The following is a 23,244-nucleotide window of genomic DNA, read 5'->3' as shown; positions in this document are numbered from 1 at the left end:
TAAGATAAACTAATTTCTGTATCCAACTTGGTAGAATTCAATAAATCTAATCAAACTATGGCTTATGAGCTCAACTACAATTTGTTTTTCTTTAAGTGTTGAAACAACTATTCTTTCAAGTCGGCTTTGCAAAAATAACAAAATCAAAGTTTATGCTTTCCTAAAGAATAACCTCCTCATTCTATGAGCAAAATACCATTTAACAGATTCCACGTCCTAAAGGATTAAGCAAAACATGATTTAACAAATATCAAATTAAAAAAAAGAGGAGTTGCATATCTTGAGCTAATTCACTAAATATAATAATCTGACCGGTGTCATCCTTTTCCAAAATCATTAGTAGAGGGAGAATTCTCTGTTCACTTAGACCAGCTTCTTCTCAGAACTAGCAGCAGCCACACGTTGGCGCTTCCTCCAAGCTGGGATTTTACCAGGGAATGCCCATCTTAACAACCTCTCCCAAGCATAGCAGCACAGAAACATTAGTAGAGCCCATAGCAAGAGCTTATCCCTCAATCCCACAGGCAAAGGAACCAAGCTCAACCAATCATTCAAATCCCTAAATAGATCAGAAGTTATAACCACAAAGAAACCGGCAGCAGCTCCAAGAGCATACAAGAATGGTTTGTTTTCAGGGATGCTCTGGTTGAAAGGATGACCCATGTAGTTCACTGCAAATGTTGCTACCTGAAGCATCATGCTCACCATGTATGAAACTGTGTTCACTAGATTAGGGTGAAACTCTGATTCTGGCTCAATGCATTCCTCAGGCATGTGTTTCTCAGCCTCTTTCACAGAAGAGATCAAGAATAACAGGTGCATAGCAAACTGTCCCATGAGAGAAAGGAAGACATAGGAGCAGAAAATATTCGGGTGGGGCCGTGCAGCTGAAAGGGTGGGTAGTGGGCGAGCGTGTGAGATAAACAGGAAAAATGCAGCTGTAAATACACCACTAATAGTTGCCTGAACATCACCCAGCTTGACACCATCTAAGTACATCACACTTAAAACATAGGCTGTAGCAAGGCAGTTAAGGCCGAGTATCTTGAACATTTGAAGGGTAGTCACAAGGGTGCTGCGTCCTTGACGAATTATGTCAGTGGTTGGGGCAACTGATGCATGCTTTGCAGTAAATGGTGATGCCATTGAGGCATCCCCCAGTTTGACAATAGGAGCAGAGCGACCATCACCCTCCTCATTCAGCTCATCCATCATCTTCTTCAGCTTCTGTCGATGCTTCTCTGCAGCATTAAGATGCCGGTTACTGGTTGCATTGTTGCTAGATTCTGATCTGGGGACTACCTTTCCTTTTGAAGAGGCTTCTGAATTGCCCGTTGCTTCTACAGTGGGCTTAGATTTCTTTGACTTCAATGCCTTTGTGTTTTCATCTTTAGATGTTCCCGATGAGCTCTCACTTTTAGTTGGAGGCACTGCATTCAATAGAGCAACACCTACATGGGCCTGAAAGAAGAGGTAGAGTATTACATGCCCATGCTTTCCTGCTATCTTAGATTCTGGGAACAATTAACTTTTCTGTTACCTTAAACCAATCTAAAGTAACTAAATATGTAAATGATAAAAATTAAGAAGCAATTCAAATTAACAACTGTATGCATAAAATTTCTATCACCAAAAACATTGATGAATTGATGTTAATTTTCTTAAAGAACAAACTTATTATTGGATTTAATTAAAAAACACATGTACACAAAATCAATCTATATTTGTGTAAAAATAGAAAACAAGCAGTACAAGATAATTCATAATAAAATACAGATATAAAATGGTAATATGAAAATTAAAGCTGTCTTTAGGGAGAGAAGGAAAAAAACCTAAGCTCCGTCATGAAAATATATTCATTTTATTTTCTAATTTTCATTTTCTATTTTTGATTATTGAAAACAAGAAATAAAATTGTTTTAAATAATGAAAATATGATAACATGTTTGGTACCTATTTTCCTATAATAGAAATAAAATAAAAAATTTCCTACATTCATATAGACTTGAACCAAGGTAAAAGATTTGATATTTAAAAATTGTTGAAGAAAAATAATATTTTAGTGTTTATACGGGTTTGAACCAAAGCCAATTCATTAATTAAATTTAAAGTTAAAATCTTTGTTTTCAACTTTATCAATTTTAAAAAGCAGATCGTATCAACTACTTGAGGCTTAATTGAAACGATCTCTCTGAGTTTTTTCCCCTCCATTTTTGGGTTAATAGTAGATTGACAAGTGATGGCAGTTGATACATTGTGCTAAATACGGATGGAAAAATAAGTTCACAAACCTGAAAGGCCTTAAACATAATGGCTGCGCAATAAACCTGTTAAATAATATAGCCTACATATATAGGTAAAATGAGATACCAATTAAAACTCCTTGAGTAAAATATTACCTGCTTAAGAGCTCCAACATCATTGGTCCCGTCGCCACACATTAAAGTCAACCTTCCCACTGTCTTGAAAGTGGTCATGATCAGTTCTTTCTGTTCCGGAGCAACTCTTGCAAAAACCTACAATGACATTGTGGTGCCAATAACTTAGACAGAGTTATGCAGAAAACCAAAAACAAATGGATGGTAGAGTTGCAACCTTAACAAAAGGAATGACTCTTAGAACAGCAGAAGTCTGTTGTAACATTTCAAAGCAGTCTCCTCCAATACAAAGATCATGAGTCTCAGATAAAGCTTCAACCTCGTTCTCACTGATATCAGGTAAAACCCTTTGATCAGTCAAGTTAGCCAGAAGAATGAAAAGTTGATGAGTACAACACACCTAATCAGCAGATCAATATGACTAGTTCCGGAAAAGAAAATGTATGATCGAAACTTGATACACATGCCCAAAAATAGAACCTAGATATATATGGAAGAACCAAGATTTATGCTCGGTGAGTTTATCAGAACTTAAATCCACTAAAAGCCTACTAGGAAATTATATGTCAGAAAATAGAGTTGATAGTAACCAGAGAAACATAACCTGTAGGGAATCCTCTCTGTTTCATCCGGTGATACCCACTCATATCCTTTACTATTCTTCACAGCAACAAGAATCAATGCTGGTTTTGATACAATATTAACTTGGCCAGCAACATGGCAAGCTGTTAAGGCTTGGTCACCAGTTATCATCACCTAAATTAAGAAAATTTATTTTCAGATAGAAACAAAGTCCCTGATCTAGGACTTCACCACTTAAAGAAGGAAGGTGACATGGTAATGCATAAAGAACACGCTTGCAAGTATTTTCCACTAACCCTAAAAACCTAACAGCGATATGTTACAAAAAAATGGAACAAAGTATTTTTCAAAGGAAAACATGTTTGATAGGAAGACCAAATGGAAGATGGACAAGGGGGCCCATAACCCAATCTAGCCAAGTTTTGGTGATATGATCTGGCACAGTTACCTTTTGGAGGTCTACAAACATATATGTATTCATCATTGACTTCACATCATTAAGGTACTTCAGAAATTAATTCTTTCCTTTTTATATACATGCAACTTAATGCAAATTGGCAACAAAATTGTATATCGTGGTAAAAGGGATCTAAATGTTGATGTAGGCATTACTGATACAAACCAAAAGGATCTAAAGATTTCATCTTCTTTCCTACTAATCTTCTACCCTAGCAAGCAAGAAAAAGAAATCTTTTCCCTTTCCATTTATTGTTCTATTTATCCTACCAATTACCAAATACACAAGCCGACTTTTCAAAAGTCATCAAAAGTCCTATAGCAAAGTGACTTAAATGATTTCAAAATTCCATAACATGTTTGCATTCCAGCAAATACTTCTTACAAACTCTGAAACCTCAAGCCAAAAATCTAATAAGCAACTTACATGTTGCATAAATGGAGGTACAAATGAACTTGTGTGTGCATAAAAAATCTATAACATGTTTGCATCCAGTAAATACTTCTTACATACTCTGAAACCTCAAACCAATACTATAATAAGGAACTTAAATGTTCCATATATGGAAGTATAAATGACCTTGTATGGGCACAAAATTTTTCAAAAATCCTATAGCAAAGTGACTTAAATGATCGCAATAAAAGAATTTCCAATATTTACAATTTGCAAAACCAATCACTTTTCTTACCACATCTTTAATAGTGGAAGAACACCACAACATTTAGGGAGATATGTCCGGAAGATAATGCTACTTACCAAATCATGTGAAGAATTCTTTAATTCAGATAGAACAGTGGAAGAGTCTGCTCTAATAGGACAGTTAAATACCTGAAAATTAAGTTTCGAGAAGTTGAGTGAAAATAAGGTAACTAGCATTAGAAAATTGATCTAAACATCTAAACAGGGCAAATGTGTCCAGCAAATAAACCAAAAAAAAACCATACAAAGATGAAAGAGTTCATTGCTTAATGCTTACCGCAAAACCAGCAAATGTAAGGCCACACTCTACAGTATCTCTCTCCATGCTTCTAGCTTCACTAACCTGCAAAGACATAACAAAATACCTAAACACTTGAGGTCTGAAGGTCATAAAATCTACAAGAAAAAGGAAGAAGTCAAAAGAGCAAGTGATTGTGAAATGTAATGCATTCAAACCAACTTATGATCTTAAATAATATATTGATAAGCTTCATTCTTTCCTACTTATGGTTTTATCCTCAGGAAGACGGTGTCTAAACAATTTTAATGGTCAAGGTCTCTTGTCTAGATTTGAGATCATCTAATAAAGTCCTCAGATATAAAATGAGAGAACTAATCCCAAGTAAAAACTAGTTTCAAATCATCTAAAAACTAATTAAGTGTTGCAAGAGTTCAGCACCAGAGTGAGCCACTGGCCAAGTAACTAAGTGGTTAAGACTTAGGAGTATGACCATAACCCGTAAGGAATATAGTCGGTTTGGTTAAAACTAAAAAAGGAGGTTCATGTTATTTTTCATAACCTATCACCAAACAAAAATTCTTTGAAATCTAACTTAAACAACTGAAATGTTTCATTTAATTCAGTCACGGTTTTCATATATGTGAATTGTATTGACATTTTCACTCTAGTTAGAAGAAAAAGAAAACACGTTCATGAAGTTCAAAATTTCAACAAATTCTAACAAATTGATGTTAAGTAAAACTGATAAACTCGAACAAATTGTGATTATGTAAGTAGATTAAGCACATTTAGATATGTGTTTTACTAGTTTCAGATAAATTTTCAGGCCTTTTGGCTTTTCAAATGATCAATTTATCCAGAAACCGATACTCCTAAGATTAATTTCGGTAACTGGCAAGAATAAGATCAGTGATAGATGAATTAACTCAGTTAAGTTGGCAATTGGTTAACCGAATTACACAAGCTGATGCTAGTCAAATCTCTTCACCTTTTTTTCCCTACCCTGAAAAGAGGCCATGTTATTGCAAAGGGACTGTCCACCGTGCATGAAATTTGTACAGAATGTTACCAAATGTTAGGAACAAATAACTCTATTACCAACAATTTCAGTTATTTTTTAAAATAAACAGATCTTAGATTTATGGAAATTCTCACAAAAAAAAACAGAATTTCCAAAATTGGGCCAGAAGCGCCACCCAGCAATCAGTTTTAATCTAATTGAAACAACATTGCTAGCAGTGTTATGGGATTCACAGCTATTGCACATCTTACTTTGCTTGAGAAAAAGAAACAAAAAAAAGACCAGAGGGGAGGGGGTGTTCAATATTGAATCCAAAGAACACTTACTGTCATATCTGGAAGAGACTTGTAAGCAAGGGCCAGCACACGGGACCCTTGGCGTGTATATTTCTTGTAGGTTTCAACATATGTTGGAGGCAAATCAATGAGTCTATCTTGGATAGTCTCAGGTGCACCCTACAAGCATAAGTTCACACTAATGAGAAAGTTTATTAAATATTTTCTTCTTTCTAAGGAAGATCCAATTATTACCCATTAACAAGATGGCACACCGTAGAAGAAAGGGAGGAAAAATTGCTTTAACTTTAATATACATAACAAATGTCAGCCCTTAATGGGTAACAGTGCTCCAAATATTCCTAAGGAAAAAAAATTTGTGACAGGTGAGATGCTTCTTATTTGGCATGGAAATGTTTACGGTAGTTTTATTGCATTTCAGGAACCTATAACACCTCAGCTCCATGAACAGGGTATGGTTGGCACTTGGCAAGAAGCTGGTAGCAAAACCATACATCTTTAAAAGAATAAAAATAAAAGACGATAGCTAACAGACCTTGACGAAAGCAAAAAAGTCCTCCTGGACACGAACAACAACTGCCATTCGCTTCAGGTGCGATGCGAAATGGTGCCTCTGCACAATCTGCACAGGATTGCCACTACCTCTGAAGTTCATACGATACAAGAGAAGAGTGTCTTAGACCATAACTTCATAAGGAAACAGCTTCTAAAATAATGATTGATTAAAATCACAAAAAGCAGGAAGAACAAGATGCATTCGTGCATGAAACATAAACAAACATGCAATATCATAATTGCATCCCACTGACACTGGTTTTATATATTAACATCTAAAGGCATATTGCATTCGTATAATGCATGAAACATAAACAAACATGCAATATCATAATTGTACCCCACTGACACTGGTTTTATATATTAACATCTAAAGGTATATTCTAAATAATATCAACCATTATTCATCAGTCCAGTCAAAAACAATTAACAGTCAACTGCAGGTTCCAAACATAGAACAGTGTTTTGTAAGAAATTTTGGACCACTGAAATAATTACCCAGCAGGTTAGATAAAAATTAACATACATAAACATAGGTAAAATGGAGCTACTAAAATTTGTCAATCCTAATTTTATCAAAGAGACTTAATCCATCGAATCAGATACCATCTAGGAACCGCCACCCTTTATGAGCTATTATTTATATAAACTTTAGTGACAGTAACTTTCTCAAATTACACTTATATTTGTTTTTGTTGTTCAGACACAATACATCAAGCTGCTGTTGCACCCAAAAAAAAGCATTTATATGTTGAATTATTGTTAATTCTTCTTTCTTTATCTGAAAAAAGCAGGTCTGAATCAACGTTTCCTTGTCCATCAGATGCCTTCTTTGGTTATCCCAAACTTTCCTTCTACCTTATGATCTGTATATTCTTCTTGACAATTATTTTTATCACCTCTCTGTTCAACTTCCAGACCACATTTACTTCACCGTTAACGATTTGTTGTAAATTTAAGCAACAGTTAACTGGCACACCACCCAAACATGGTACCCCAAAAAGTCCTAAACATATGAATCTGCAAAGCACTACGTTATATTTGGATATTTTCCTTAACTTTATAAACAACATTTACAAGCCTACTTTTTTTTAACCAAATGATGATTTATTTAAAGGAACAACCTTTTTTTCTTCTCTAGAATCAGGAATCCCAATTACTAACATTAGAGTTCCAGTAGCTCAAGTCCATAACTGCAAAATGTAATTTTTGTTACTGTATGAGATGGGGTCAGTTCAATCAGCACAGTATCTGCAAACAGCATCCTCACAACCTTAACAAATGAAAAACATATGCAACACTTGCATAAGTTCAGGCATTTTCTAGGATGAAATTTTGTCCTCTTCCATGGTCAGAATTTTTCAGGAATCTCTTTCTTACTATTCCCTCTTTCTTCCCCTAGAAAGGGCAGTACATTAACTTGTGTGAAGTATGAAGAGAATCAAGAATGCATGAAAAGGCATCAAAAGTTAGAAGCCAGCTCAAAATAAACAGTAGAAAGAAATTGCAAGCATATAAATTAATAAAAAAAACAACATTAACTAGTGAGCTTGCAAATTACTTTTTTGGAATAGCCTTCTCATCAGATTTATAACTCCAATCAATTCCTTTTAGTGCAGCCTTCTCAAGAGGATCACCTACCTACAAGCATTTGCAGAACTAAAAGTAACTTACAATTGTAAAATATGCATAACTTTACCAAAATCCTACGAGTAATAGACAACTTAAGGAGAACCCAACATGAGGCTCTCAAAGACATTTAATATGCTCACACTCAAGAGCAGAATACATCAAGACCCAGAATCCTGATGTGAATGAATTACATAGTTCTATGGGAAAAAAAGAAGAAGCTAAAAGTAGATGCACAGGATTGTTATAAATGCCTTGTTTAAAAGTCACAAATTTCATAGACATTCTGGTCTTCTAAATGTTTTAATATGTATTAGATAGGTAATATTGCGCATTCCACAAACTAAATAACCTCTTTGTAACAAAAGAAAAAAACTGTCCCCAAAAACTAAATAAGCAAAACACAAACTAGACATTCAACAAGAAATACTGGATTCTCATCATCTCTAACCATATTTCAAAAAACTACTTATCATCAGATACAATGAAAAATCAGCATTCCAAACAGTAATTACAAGAACCTAAAGACAGGGATTATAAGTTTTGCTTATTAAACTCGCGTACCAGCTTGTTGTCTACAAATACCAAGGCATGACAAGAAGCCAAAATCTCAACAGTGCGGGAAGGAACTTTAGTCATATCAGATTCTAATTCTGAACTGTCATTTAACCCAACAACTCCAGAGAATTCCTGGAGAAAAGCAAAGAAAAAGGAATTCATTAAATGAGAATAAATTCTTACAAAAAATCACTTCTAGCTCTATTAGTAGCATACCATATCATCAGATGTCAGTGTTCCAGTTTTATCAAAACAGCATATGTCAACCTGTGGAAAGAAATAGAAGTACTGCAATCAATACAATGTAGAGAAGGATGAAGGTATTGTAAAGCATCAATTACCACAAAATCTAGCCAAAACAAAGAATTGGAGAAGTACAAAAGTATATATATAGCCTGCAACCATGGATGCTAAAGCTACAATCTATCTCCTCTAACTATTTCATGCAAAATTGCCAGGCCTTAGCCCAGAAAAAGAATAGATTGTACAAACCTTTCCAGCAAATGGGATGCGAAAAGGCTCTGTGCAAAATATTCCACGGCGTGCAAGGGCGATTAAGGATGTATTAACAGCTATTGATAATTCCATTGGTAGCTCTGGGGGAATCACAGAAGTAATAATAAGAGAACAACTGAGGAAGAGCTTGTATTTGCTTCTCGTAGGATCTTCCAGCCCCTACACGTAAAAAAGACATCATTATCATGCACCTAGCAAACATGTACAGCTAATATAGTCTCCAATACCTCAAGAATTAATTTACCTTTTTAAGTACATACCCAGCCGCAATTATTGCAAATACAACAAGAAATAAGATAAAGAGGCCACTTTCCCAGCTGTTAGCAGTAACCTACAGCATGTAATTGAAAATAAGCTACTTAAAAATAAATACAAGATGGATACAGATAAACAAAAAACTCAAATGTATAATTGAGAAAGCATCAATAAGAAATTACCCTCTCTGTAGAAAACAAAATTGTCCTCATAAGTTTCCCTTGACTTGTTTCAAACCCAGTGCGCAGAACTACAGCCAAACACCCACCATCTGGAGTTCTCAGGGGGAAGCTCTGGCTCCAATTAGAATTATAGAAATATAAATAAAGGGAAAAAACAAATGAGATATGTTAATAAATTTTGGTATAACCTACCTTATCAGCTGTGTGCTGCAATATTTTAGTCCCACCAAACAACATATGATTCTTGTCACGTTTGGCAGATAGCTTCTCCTCAATTCCCCTGCCTGCTATAGACACCTAAGAAAAAATTTTATCTTGTGTAAACTGTTACTGTTCAGATGTTACTCAACAAGGTATTGCTCTTTCAGCTTTAATGAGAGAATGAATCCAGAAAACAACCCCATATGAAGTGCAAGACATACACACCAATTGATCTAATATACAATCTAAAGCTATAGGGAAAGCATTTAAAGGTAAAAGGCAAAAGTAAGCTTAGGCGATACAAAATTTTCAAGACGAAATAAGTTTACATTACTAACCATAAAAGAGTTATATAGCTAGTTTTACTACAGAAACTTTACATCCAACAATTGAACATCCACAAAAAAGATTTTATACAAGTAAACATCAAATATCAGATGCCTAAGGAGAGATCATTGTTGAACACTAAAATATGAAACAAGAAAGGAATTAAGAAGAAGAGATCCACCTTCCATTGGGGAGTAGACTCGCCTGTGAGAATGGCTTCATTCACAATAGCACTTCCAGCTAGTATAAGCATGTCTGCTGGAACAGACTTATCTTCTTCATTTTGACCAGATGACCGACCAATGGAGACAACATCTCCAGGCAATAGATCTGTTCCAGAAAGTTTTACCCACCTGCAGCTCCCAATGTTTAAACGATAAATCTACGACTCTGAATAATAACAAATTCCCACACAAAAAGAAAACTATACAAAACAATAAATTCATGTTTATAGAACCATACTTCCCACATCGATGCACCATTAGAGTCTGGCTGTCCACTCTAACACGTCTTAACTCGCTTAAAGTCTTCAACCGACTTTTTGCCATTGTTGACTCAAACATGAACAGCATGAATAAGGTGAACAAACTGTAATACCAATACTCATCCAGACACCAAAGACCAACACAGAAGACCTACAACAGACAAGATGAAATGCCAAAACGAAACTTGATCATCAAGGAAAAAAGTACTAGACATATTAAAGACAATGAACTAGTAAAAAGGAGAAAACCTGAAAGACAAAAAAGGGCTCCATGCAATGCTCTTTCATTAATTTCTGAAAAGTAGGTTGTGGATATTCGAATCTGCATCAAGAAACACATCCATGTGAACGTGAAACAGTAATATCATCATAAAAAATTAAAAGATAACCAAAATTGGCATTGTCTATAAATGTTGTTCACGACTGATATGTTTGAAGAATCATAGAAAGTTGGAAGGGGTAAAGTATCGTGCTCTGTAAATTAAATTAGGTAAGAATCAAGACAAAATTAAAACATTAGAGCAAGGAAACATTGACACTCCAAAGAATCCAATGGTAAAACCATTAGTTCATTTCCAAGGGCAGTAGACTACAATCAGAAGGTTACTTTCAATAGTCATACATAACCAGGGAAAGTCAAACCGAAACAATTTAAATGGCTAAAGTGAATCTTATTATGATAGCAACATACACATTCCGGCCCCATTTTTCAGTTGCAGCAAGAACTTTAGCATCAGAACCATGGCCAGAACATTTTAGGTAATAGCCAAATGTTTCCTTCGTAGGATACGGAAGCTTGCAAAAGGTATCCTCCTCCTCAGAATAGATGAAACACTGCTTCCTGAAATCAAAGTAAATCTCCTCCACATCTTTCGCAGATGAAGAACTTGCTATCTATGCAATCAATCAAAGAAAAAGAAAATAAGAAACCAAAGCAGAGGGGAAAAGTAGGAGCACAGGAAGCAAAATCTGAATCGCACAATTTATATGTAATACGAGAGAGTAGAATGGGGGAGAAAGTCTTTAGATCCAAATAAGGGGGCAAAAGAAGAAGGGCAAGCAGAGAGGCAATAATTAAATCACACAGTTTATACAAACAAAAGTCCCAAAAGGAAAAACTTAATGTAAAACCATTTCTGGCATAAATATTTTATATAAAACTAAAATCATGCATTTGGTTCTGCGGAAAAAAGGAAACTACATACTATTGTTATTATTGATAATACTAATACAATTCATTTTTCCCACTGAAATGCACAATTTGATTTTCTACTTACATAGTAAAAAATAAAAAGCAAGAAAAAAAAAGTAAACTACCTAGATAATTAAAATAAAAACAAACATATAAATAAGAAAAACTTGCCTGCTTACGAATATGAAGCGGCACTACCTCTTTCGAACCACAAAACTTCGCCGGAGTAACTTTGCAGACATCAGCAAGGCGAATATTATTAACCTGCTCATACCATTATAGTCCAAAATTCAAAAAGATAAAAAAAAAAAACAGTAAATCAATCCTAAACTTGTAACAGACCGGAATTGCAAAAGAATATGTATTACCTTGCTATATTGAACAAAGCACTTGAAATCAACCGACCATGTGGTGAAAAGCAAGACCAATATGTGTGTGACAGCAAGGCCGCCCAAGACGATGGCTGCATCAACGAAATCTATGCTGGGAACTACCATAGTTAACCAAAGGAGATAGAGCATTGCGAAAGGCCAAACGTCTAATCGCCATGCTGCGTGTTTCTTTCTAAGCAAATCGACTTTGTCCACTACTTTTCCACCAACATGGAACCTCGACATCTCAAATCAACTGCCCTGTTTGGTTACTGATAAAGTGGGCGCAAGAAAACGGGAGGGGGGGGGGCAAAGGATTAGGAAATGAAGAAAACAGATCGATTTGGGAGTCGTTAAAGTAATTATCAATCCGAAAACTTGATAAAGGAAAATTGATTTAAAGGAATTCGTAAAAATACCTGAGAAGAAGAGATCTGAAACCCTAAAATCAAAACGAATTAAAGTTGAAAAGAGACAGGACAAGGGAAAGAAAGAATATAAGCTTGGGAACATATATTAAAATGAAGTTAAAGGAAAAACAAATTAATATATATGGCTTAATGCCTACTTTGGCACTAAAATATACCTTTTTTACACTTTAGTCCTTTATTATTTTTTTCCCACTTTAGCCTCCAACATTTTCAACCATTCACTGAAAAATTGACTTTTTAAAACTTAAAAATCATTGTAACATCCAAAACAAATGCCATGGTAAAAAAAATGTGGAACTACCACATGTATTATAATGACATCATTGTAACATCCACATTAGAAAATTTTTAAAACTTAAAAATCATAAAAAGTTATATACTAAAAATGGTAACTTACGAGCTTTAAGAACTTGCTCAAAACCTCTCCTTGAATAATGTCTGCATTTATGAATTAAGAAAGATACAAAGTTCATGCAAAACAAATGCAATATAAAGTGTCAAGGAACATCACTAGACACGAACAATCGTCCATCCTTAAAACCCCCAAATTTTCTTGCACTTTTTTATGCATGCACAATGGACTCAAAGGATTCAAATCCAAGTTCTCCTCGTAGATCAATCAATAAGGTCAAAGTCGAAGCAACTCAAGCCTAAATTGAACATTTATGTACAAGATTTTGTTTCAAAGAATTTTCAAGACATTCAACTAAAAGAATCTTGTAATTGGAGGACCCTCACCCAAGTAGAGCTTGTTGATGTTTTTCAAGTCTCAAAGATCAATTGACTTGCAACGCAATTTGGGAGGTGATATAGGCATTTCTGTTAAGATGTCTTCTAATCGATGAAAGAGTTGTTTGTTAGTTTTGAAACGTACTTTAAATCACCTCATTTCAACTTCAAGAGCTCAAGATATGGTTGTTTTAGTGAAGACAACATATGTAGGATTTTCTATGCATGAATAAGTTATGAAATTCAAGTTTTATATGTTGGATCAGCTTTTAAAGCATATTGAGTTCAATTTTAAGGCTTTATTTTGATTACATATAATCTAAAGAAGATATTTATCAAGTGTTATATTTTTGGATTTTTTCATATTTTTAATATTTTAGATTAATAAGAGTTTGACTAGGTCTAAGAAGGTTTATGTTACTTTGCAAAATAATTGACTAAATCTTAAGAGGTTCAAGAATTGCTTAAGGTTCAAATAGGACTTAAACATGCTTATAAATAACTAAATATGACCAGCTACCATAACATGTATTATGCTTGATTTTTATTAATAAAATACTCCAAATGAGATTTTCTTACAAGACTAGTTTCTTATTTCTTTATTGATAAAACTTTTGCTTCAATTTTAAAGATTGTTGATGAGGTTCATCATAACTTCAACTTGCCTAATTCAAGTAAATTAAGAGGATTGATTAAAGGTTAATATATTCTTTGTTGGTCCATGTCATGCCCAATTCTCCTAAGGATCTGGATTTAAAGAAGAAACGGAGAGCTTATTAAATAGAAATAGAACTTGGCGAGCTCTATTGGGAAATTTAGAATTTTTAATGGCTGATGGGTAATTAGTTAGGTTTCAATTCTAGTTTGGTTAAGATGAAACTGACTGATTTCATAGTGGAAGACATAATGATTGTCGGTGATTAGATCAAAAAGATTTGAAGACCGTGTAGAGGAGTTATATATTTAGGTGAGAAAGGATATTCCTGCTAAAGGAATTTCTCTCACTTCTATTTACAATTTCCTCCCATCTACATCATCTTCTTCAGTTGTTCCGAAGAAGAGGAAATTTTAAGAGGACTCTGCATGAAGCAGTAGTCATGAGATATGAAGTCTGGAAGTAGAGAGTTTGAGGAACTGATAAGCTTTCCTACCTTTCTATACTAATGGAATTTGGGGGAAAGTAAGAGTAAGTATTTCCTAACAAGTTTTTATAAAATGGGTTCTGGGTTTTAAGGGTTGAATGCCTTTAATTTAATCGATATCTGGTTATCGTGCTTAGCTGCCATGACAATGGAGGCTCTAGAATTTGGAAAAGCTAAGCTGACGAGGAGAAAAAGTTTAGGTGAATTTCTGTGCTTTGCCCCTCGGTGATCGTTGATAATGCACTATGTAACAGTCCAATTTTAGTGGTGTCAGAAATAGTGTTTCAAGACCACAATTTCGATGAGTGAGTTATTATTTTAATATTTATTCAATGCCTACAGGATCATTTTAAGGTCGTATTAAAGTTTCGCTAAAAAATTTTGAAGTTTAAATGATTAATTAAGTAAAAAGGACTAAATCGTAAAAGGTGTAAAGTTGAATTCTATTAGTTAAAAGGGCTAAATGGCTATGGAAAGGAACACTAATGGACTTATATGGTAATCATACCATGTTATATGTTAGTGGATGTTTATGGATAGGTTTTAATGAAATTTCAATGGATTTTAAAGGTTAAAATGGTAAATAAGTAATTAGTAAATAAGGTAAAAAGATGATAAAAATGCATCATCTTTCTTCTTTCTTTTTTCTTGTTAAAACCATACAAGCCATAGCCAAAGGAAGAAACTTGGTTCGGCCAAGCTCCTATCTTGCATATCAAGATAAACTACAATTGGACTTAAATAGAGGAAAGGCTAAATATTCGGATTAGTTTACAACTCTACTTCTATGACCAAAGCTATCAAGGTAAGTTCGTATGAATTATGATCATATTAATGTTAGCTAAATTGATTATTTGCTATGTTGTTTTAATATAAATAGACTTGAAATTGTATATGTATCGATGTTTGAATAATTGACGGATAACGAATCTTGTTTGAACCTTAAGAATTCTTAGGATACGAATGACATGTCATTAGGGATTTCATATTTTGGGTGTGGGTCTTGAATGTCCTACCGATGGCTGAGGTCTTACATTTATTGTAGATTCTCCATAGCTCATGTGAGTAGCATCGTGTAGCTAACATTCCAACCTACAGCTCGTGTGAGCAAGCCCATTTCATAGCTCGTGTGAGCACTATTGAAAAGGAAAGGTTACGATTATATGGAAAGACACACTATGTGTGAGCATTCCAGAGTTTTCGATGTGATTCCAGATGGCTCAACGAGTAAGTAAAAGAATGACATGGTAAATACATAATGGGATATTGAATCATGATCTATGAAAAGGCTAATGAAATAAATGATGTGCATATGGAAATCTACTTACATTATGGTTGAATTCATATGTATCATGGATGAACTTACTAACTTGTGAGTAATGATGCTTGTATAGGTTTTTACTAAGCTTATGGTCTTGGTAATGATATTATGCTTTTTCTATAAATTCTGCTAATGAAATTGTAAGATATGTTTGAGTTTATACGAGCTTACTAAGCACTAGTTGCTTACGTAGTTACTTTCCTTTGTTTTATAGATTATCGGAAGCCCAATCACTTGGAAGTTTGTCAAGGATTAATCCCATTATCTAGCAACCATTTTGGTAGTTTTCGGGTACATTTTGGAAAAGCTTATAGATGGCATGTATAGGATCTTATGTATGGTATTTCTTGTATGTGAATGGTTGATTTGGTTTGTATATGTTTTTGAAGTTTATGACGGTTTTGATGAGCTTTAGAAACTTGCCAAGTTAGGTCATTTTGACCATTCTTAAGTGCTTGTATATAAAACTCTTTTGGTAAGTTTGTGATGGCTTGGAAATGGTTATTTGTGATATCATGTGGTAGTTAAATGAACTTGGTTTTGTGCTTGAAATATGGTCAAATTGATTTGTTGGTTAATGATGTTTTGATATACATATGTTGCGCCTTTGAATGACATATTAGTTAGATGAAATAGAATGTTTGAAATGGTATGTTTAAGTGTGTTTGAATGATGTTTAAGTCTCTTGAATATGTGCATAAATAGAATGGTTGGTTAAGTATGGTTTGGCCTTATAATGGCTTGAATTTAGGGTCAATTTATAGATCACACGAATGTGTGACACACACGACTTGGCAACACTATGATGATGGTCTATCAACTCTATGAAGTGACACCGTGACAACAGTTATCAACTGGTCCTTTAGGGCAACACCGTGTAAACGATATATAGGTCATTCGAGGTGACACTGTAACATCCCAAATTTCTTTTAAATAATAATATGTAGCATTGTATCAAGATTGAGTAATTGACCTAGTGGTAAAGAGTTAGTGAAATTGACCTTGAGACTTGAGTTCAAATCTCTTCCCTTGCAAATTGTTAAATTTTTGCTATTTTTTCCCTTCCCCTATTATTGTGTCGCCCTACCTAGTTAACCTAGGTTTAAATACCACATTATTGTTTAATGATTAGTTTACTTTCTTAATTGTTTCACTCTCATAGTCTTCACATTCCCTCTTCTCTTCCTCTCATATTTTCTTTTTCCTTATTCCCACTCGTTGTGCTGCCCTAGGTTTATTATTTTCACTATAGTGTGTGTAACAACCTTTTTTAGTGAAGTCAAAATAGTGGTTTTGGGACCACAAATCTGAGGTTGAATTATTTATTTTATTATTATTTTAATTTATACAGCATGATTGTAGAGTCATATAAAAATTTCGTTAAGAAATTTTATCGTTTGCATGCTTAATTTGATAAAAAGGACTAAATCGCGTAAAATGTAAAAGTTGTGTTCTATTAGCTAAAGGTGTCTAATATCTATAGAACTTTAAAGTAGAAGTCCTTATATGATAATTTGACCATAAATGTTGATAGTGGAATATGATGGCTTGGTATAAGTGAAATTTGTAATGTTTTAAAAGGTTATAATTGTAATTTGGTAAATAATGATAAAAACAAAAGAAATAAAATATGCTATCATCTTTTATTCATCATCATCAACCAAAAAATAGGTTTTGGGAAGCCATTTTTGTGCTTAAGCTTTTGGCAACTTCATCTTGCTCTTAGGTAAGTGATTTTTGTCCCGTTTTTAATGATTTCTATGTTTTTGGATTCGTTGTAGCTCTATCTAGCTAGCCCAGGGACTAATTTGTGAAAATGTTAAAGATTGAGGGTTGTACCATGAATTCTCTTGTATGATTCTTGATGCTTTGTGATAGATTATGAGACTTTGTTGTAAGTTAAACAAGTTTTGTAAAGTTATTTTGATTGAAAATGTCAAATAGAGATTAAATTGAGAAAAGTGAAATGTATATGATGAAATATGTGAATTAATGAAATATTTGGGCTGCTATAAGCTTGTAAGAAATTCAGCTAGCATGGGTGTGGACTAAATTGCATGAATTTGCATTTTTATTAGTTTATGACTAAATTGTAAAGAAGTTAAAAGTTTAAGGGAAAAATATTAATTTTGCCATAACATGATTTTGGATTTAATTGAATAGATTAATGATTAAATGAGTTGAATTTAATTATATAGATCAAGAAATGCGAAGTACGAAATTAGATCGAGGGAAAGATAAAGTTATCGATTAAGCAATAAATTTTCGTCGTACGAGTTCAAGGTAAGTTCGTATGTTAATAAGCTTTGAATTATATATGTGTTTTAATGCTTATTTGATATAATTGCGATGATATGTTACTACGGAAACTCTCGATGAGATATTGGCAAGTGTATGAATCCCGGTTGAACCTTAGGAATAGATAGAATACAAATGACATGTCATTAGGGGTTACCGTGTTTGGGTGCCGGTCTCGCACGTTCTACTGGTGGCTGAGTTTTTCGGCATGTGTTGCGGTTACTCGTCAGCTTGTGTGAGCAGCACTATGTAGCTATGTTTTGACTGTCGGCTTGTGTGAGCAGATCTAGTGATGACTTGAGAGTGAGCATCTATATGAGATGAGATAGAGGTGGTTTTAACCATGCATGAGCACTTAGTGTACGAGTTACCCGAATATCCGATAGTATTCCAAATGGTTCAACGGGTACAATGTTGTTACGAGAATATATGAGTTGATTCGAATTAGTACAAGTATGTATGTGAATTGTGGAAGTGGATTATATGTGATTTATGATTACATGGCTAACTTTGTTGATAAATTTGTGTTAGGCTTGTGAGCCAAAATGAGTTGTAATATGCCTAAACTTTACTTACCTAAGTTGTGGTAGAGTGGTAAGTTATATTTCTAGATATACGAACTTACTAAGCTTAATTGCTTACTCTGTGTTCATTTCCGTATTTTATAGTGATTAGGAAGCTCACTCAGTTTGGAAGTTGACGGAGATCGTGTCGCACTATCAAACTCTCATTTTGGCACTTTTAGGCTTTATGTATATTGGTTATGTAACACCCCTTACCCAAGACTGTTGCCGGAGTCGAGCACGAGGCATTACCTAACTCAACTTACTAGTTCAGAGCATAAAAATTTTCTTTTAAAATTAATTCACTCACGTTCATTCATTATGTCCCTAAAAAGGAATCTCGAGACCCTAAATCATGCAATAGAAACAGTTCGGGTCCAAATCGGGAACATTAATAAATTTTCGAATACTAAAACAAATCAAAACAATTCATTTCACTATTCATAATAAAGCTGTCCACCTGCGTAACAGTCACTAATTTAATTATAACTCAAGTTACAAAACTCAAAATTTAGATCCGTAAATTTTCCCTAAAACTAGAATCATATATCTTCTTACCATAAAATTTTCAGAATTTTTGGTTTAGCCAATTAGTACAGGTTATTCTTTAAAGTCTCCCCTATTTCATTATTCGACAGCTCTAACCCCTATTCACTAAAAATTAATTATCTCATTTTACAGGATTTAGATAACATCATCATTTGTTTCTATTGAAAATAGACTCACTACAGAATCTAGACATATAAATTATAACTTTCAATTCTTTCTGTACAATTTTTAATGATTTTCGAAAGTCAGAATAGGGGATTTCAAAAACTATTCTGACCCTGTCTCACTAAAATTTAAATATCTAAAAATATACAACTCTTTTGCTTACTCTATTTCTTTCATGTGAAAATAGACTCATTCAGATTTAATTTCATATCTCACTCAGCTTCTAATTCAATTTTCACCATTTTTGGTGATTTTTCAAAATCATGTCAATGCTGCTGTCCAAAAACTGTTTTAGTGGAAAATGTTGATAACTAAGTTTATAACACCTTCACTTTCTTTCAATTGAACCCTATACATACTATATAAACCTTAATATGCACAATAAAATTTACCGAAGTAATCTGGATAGTGTACCCTGATGTGTTGATCCGATCCACCGATTTCACATCAATCTACAAAGAACATTAATCACACAGGAGTAAGCCTCTGTAAGCTTAGTAAGTTCATAGGCATAGAAAATAATTCTTACCGAACATCTTATAACAATTATACAATATATAATTTCACTAATTCTTCCTTTTCTTAATCATTTTAGGAAACAGTTACGGAATTGAGTACTTTGTTTTTTAAAATGCCATAGTATAAATATGGTCTTGCACATAATCACATATCACACACCGAAGCTATAGCACAGCCATGGTCTTACATGGAAGCATATATCACATCGATGCCATATCCTAGATATGGTCTTATACTGAAATCACATATCACATATTGCCATAGTCCAACCATGGTCTTTTCCGTCAATGTGTATGAGTCACTGAACGAAAGTACTCAATCCAATGTTCCACTAAATTAGAACTTTTATTCAAACATTTATATTTTCACAATTATCCTAGTTTAATAACATTCATATAAAATAACATACCATAACATTCATGAAATTTCAAAGTATAATACAACATTTCCTGCCAACCACAATCTCAAACAATGAATTTACTCAATTGAGCTCAATATCAAATATCAACTTATATTCCAACATTTAGCTTCAATTGCACTTACAAATACTTGTCAAATTAAGGATCGTCTTACGGATTTGAGTACATCGTTTGCCTGGTGCCACGATTTGCTTGAATATTTTACAATGCTATAACTCAGTATGGTTTCCTTCACTGAAATACCATACCTACTTTTCACAAATCAGTATGGTTTTCTTCATTGAAACACCATGCCTACTTTTCACAACTCAGTATGGTTTTCTTCACTGAAACACCATACCTACTTTTCACAACTCAGTATGGTTTTCTTCACTGAAACACCATACCTACTTTTCACAACTCAGTATGGTTTTCTTCACTGAAACACCATACCTACTTTTCACAACTCAGTATGGTTTTCTTCACCGAAACACCATATCTACTTTTCACAATTTCCCATGGATTCACCATGGACTTATTCGCCAATTCAACGCTGATTACCGAACGTATGTACTCAATCTTGCATATCCCTTAATTTGAACTAACAATCTCATTTTTTTTCATTTTTGCCATAATCATAATTCAACTACAGTTTACGAATTGACACAATCCATCATTCCCACATTAATAATTAATCATAAAAAATTCATCCGTATGAATTTACCTAGGCCAATTTGTAGGATTTGTAAAAGTTCAGATACTATTTTGATACTTTCTCTTTTCCGCATTTATCTTCAAATTCCCGATCTATAATATAAACTTTTCCATTCATTAGCATTTAACTCAATACTAATTCTCTTCACAATTTATGCCCTTCAATTTTCAAAATTACACTTTTACCTCAAAACTTACAATTTTTATAATCTAGTCCCTACATAATTAACACTTTAATTGAACTAATTTTTCCTCAAATAATACTTTATCTAATAATTTTAGGCTATTATACAGCCTTTGGTATTCAGAATTTCAGTACAAAACCCCAATTCCTAGCTTTTTCACAATTAAGTCCTAAAAATCATTTTCTACTAAAATCACTTAATAAAATCATAATATAATAAAATTAAAGCTTCAAATCTATGATAATTCATCATAAAATTCCAGTCCTCACTCATGGTAACTTTCAAAATCATTCATAGAATCAAAAAAAAAAAAGAATTCAATAGTTGGACTTAATTGTAAAAGTCACAAAACATGAAAAATTACAAAGAAAAAGCAAGAATTGAACTTACATGATGAAAAATATGAAAAACCAGCTTGAAAACTCTCTCCTATGGCATTTTGGCTGAAGAAAAATGATGATATCTCTTGATTTTTCAATTTTGTCTTTATTTTATATGTTTAATTTGCAAAATTTTCAATTTTGCCCTTATTTCTCCTCTCTTCTTGCTGATTTTTTTTGCCCAAACCGTCCAGTCCATATACTTTAGGCCTAATTGCCTTTTAAATCCCTCCTTATTAGTCACTTAAACTATTTAATCATAATTTAACAAATTTTTACACTATTTTCAATTTAGTCCTTTTTAATTAATTGACTATCCAAACGTTAAAATTTTCTAACGAAACTTTTATACTAACTCAATGACACTTCATAAATATTTATAAAAATATTTATGGATCGACTTATGAATTCGAGGTATCGGTACCTCTTTTTAGACCCAATTTACCAATTAAATTCTTTTTAAATCACAAAATTCACTAAATCACAGAATTCACTAATTCAAAAATTCTTTTAAATTCACATTTGACCCATAATTATTAATTTATTAAATTTTCAAGCTTACTTGTCGGATTTAGTAATCCCAAATCACTGTTTTCGATACCACTAAAAATTGGGCTGTTACAGGTTATATGGCATGTATAGGTTATTTAGCTAATGAAAGCCTATATGTTTTGTTATGTAATTAGCCATTTGATTTGGCTTGTTTTTGTATATGTTGGTTTGTATATATATGTGTAGCTAGCTTCATTTTGTGTAATGTATGGTTGCCGTGATTATGATTTGCAAATTTGAGTACCATATTGTTGAGATTGAGAAATGGCATATAGGTTATGTGTTAGGAACAGAAGTGTATATATATGCAATTGACCATTTAGGTAGCTTTTGGAGGTGATATTTGCATGTTTTATAATGGCCAATTGTGATGCCTAAGAGTACTTGGGTTAATGGTATTGATTTTGTATGTTTCAAGCTTGATTTTTGTTAGTTTGAATGCCTATTGATGATATGGTCATATGCTATTTGATGTGTTTAGGCTGATGCAAATTTGGGTAAGGAATGTGGCTTGGAACATAGCCTATTTTGTCCACACGGGCGCGTGTCTCAGCCATGTGTGACACACGGCTAGGTGACATGGTTGTGTGTCCCCTGTAAATTCTAAACAAAGCAATTAGGTAACCTCACACGGCTTAGCACACGAACGTGTGGTTGGCCGTGTTGTACAAGTTAGTATACCCTCTAGTTTTCACACGGCCTAGCACACCGGTGTGTGGTTGGCCGTGTGACCCAAGTCAGTGAGTTACACGGGGTCAGACACGGGTTGGGACACGGCTATGTGATCCCATTTCGAATGCCCACACGGCCTGAGACACGAGCGTGTTGACCGTGTGAGACACACGATCTGGCCACACGAGCATGTGTCCCCTACACTTTGAAAATTTTCAATATTTTCTCAAAATTTTTATGAGTTCTCAATTTAGTCCCAAATTGTTTTTAGTGTCTGTTTTGGGCCTCAAGGGCTCGTGCTACGAACTATATGATTGTATGCGAATGACTTTTGTTTGGAATTAAGAAATGAACATGAAATGTAGGATTGTTTGATTTATAAATTCGGTAATGCTTCGTAACCCTATTTCAGCGATAGATACAGGTTAGGGGTGTTACAGTATGTCGCCCTCTTCTCATCCTTAAACCGGTGTCATTCATTCTTGGAACCTCTTTTTTTTCTCCATTTTTGTTCCATTTTGCTTCTATTATTTTGAACTTTTGAGCTGCCCCTCTTGCTGCCGCTTGTACTGATATTGATAATGATAGAATAGTTTGATCACTGATTGAATGCCATTTTGCATCTACATGGGATAGATTATTGTGGTTGACAGAGAAGTTCCATGGAATAATGACAACAGAT

The 23,244-nt window shown here is 33.8% G+C and overlaps 1 protein-coding gene and 1 long non-coding RNA gene across 2 annotated transcripts; both read right to left on the bottom strand.

Moving 5' to 3' along the window:
* Nucleotides 1–13: 13 nt before the first annotated feature.
* On the bottom strand, nucleotides 14–12,454 carry LOC105782656 (probable manganese-transporting ATPase PDR2). Its single transcript, XM_052625947.1, has 22 exons — nucleotides 12,364–12,454; nucleotides 11,942–12,216; nucleotides 11,741–11,837; nucleotides 11,073–11,271; nucleotides 10,631–10,703; nucleotides 10,360–10,532; nucleotides 10,079–10,250; nucleotides 9,562–9,666; nucleotides 9,370–9,480; nucleotides 9,177–9,263; nucleotides 8,909–9,091; nucleotides 8,633–8,683; nucleotides 8,423–8,548; nucleotides 7,791–7,870; nucleotides 6,210–6,318; nucleotides 5,705–5,833; nucleotides 4,394–4,459; nucleotides 4,174–4,245; nucleotides 2,983–3,134; nucleotides 2,596–2,707; nucleotides 2,400–2,516; nucleotides 14–1,461 (listed from the first exon to the last, which is right to left on the bottom strand). The coding sequence occupies exons 2-22, from the start codon at nucleotides 12,188–12,190 to the stop codon at nucleotides 364–366; spliced, it is 3,561 nt and encodes a 1,186-aa protein (XP_052481907.1). The 5' UTR covers nucleotides 12,191–12,216; nucleotides 12,364–12,454; the 3' UTR covers nucleotides 14–363.
* On the bottom strand, nucleotides 7,233–7,779 carry LOC128035902 (uncharacterized). The gene is made up of 3 exons (XR_008192464.1): nucleotides 7,503–7,779; nucleotides 7,354–7,422; nucleotides 7,233–7,249 (listed from the first exon to the last, which is right to left on the bottom strand). It is a non-coding gene; the product is annotated as an uncharacterized LOC128035902 (long non-coding RNA).
* Nucleotides 12,455–23,244: the final 10,790 nt, after the last annotated feature.

The sequence above is a fragment of the Gossypium raimondii genome, chromosome 13 (genome assembly GCF_025698545.1).
Source record: "Gossypium raimondii isolate GPD5lz chromosome 13, ASM2569854v1, whole genome shotgun sequence".
Lineage (NCBI taxonomy): Eukaryota > Viridiplantae > Streptophyta > Magnoliopsida > Malvales > Malvaceae > Gossypium > Gossypium raimondii.
This window is presented reverse-complemented; position numbering and strand designations above follow the sequence as displayed.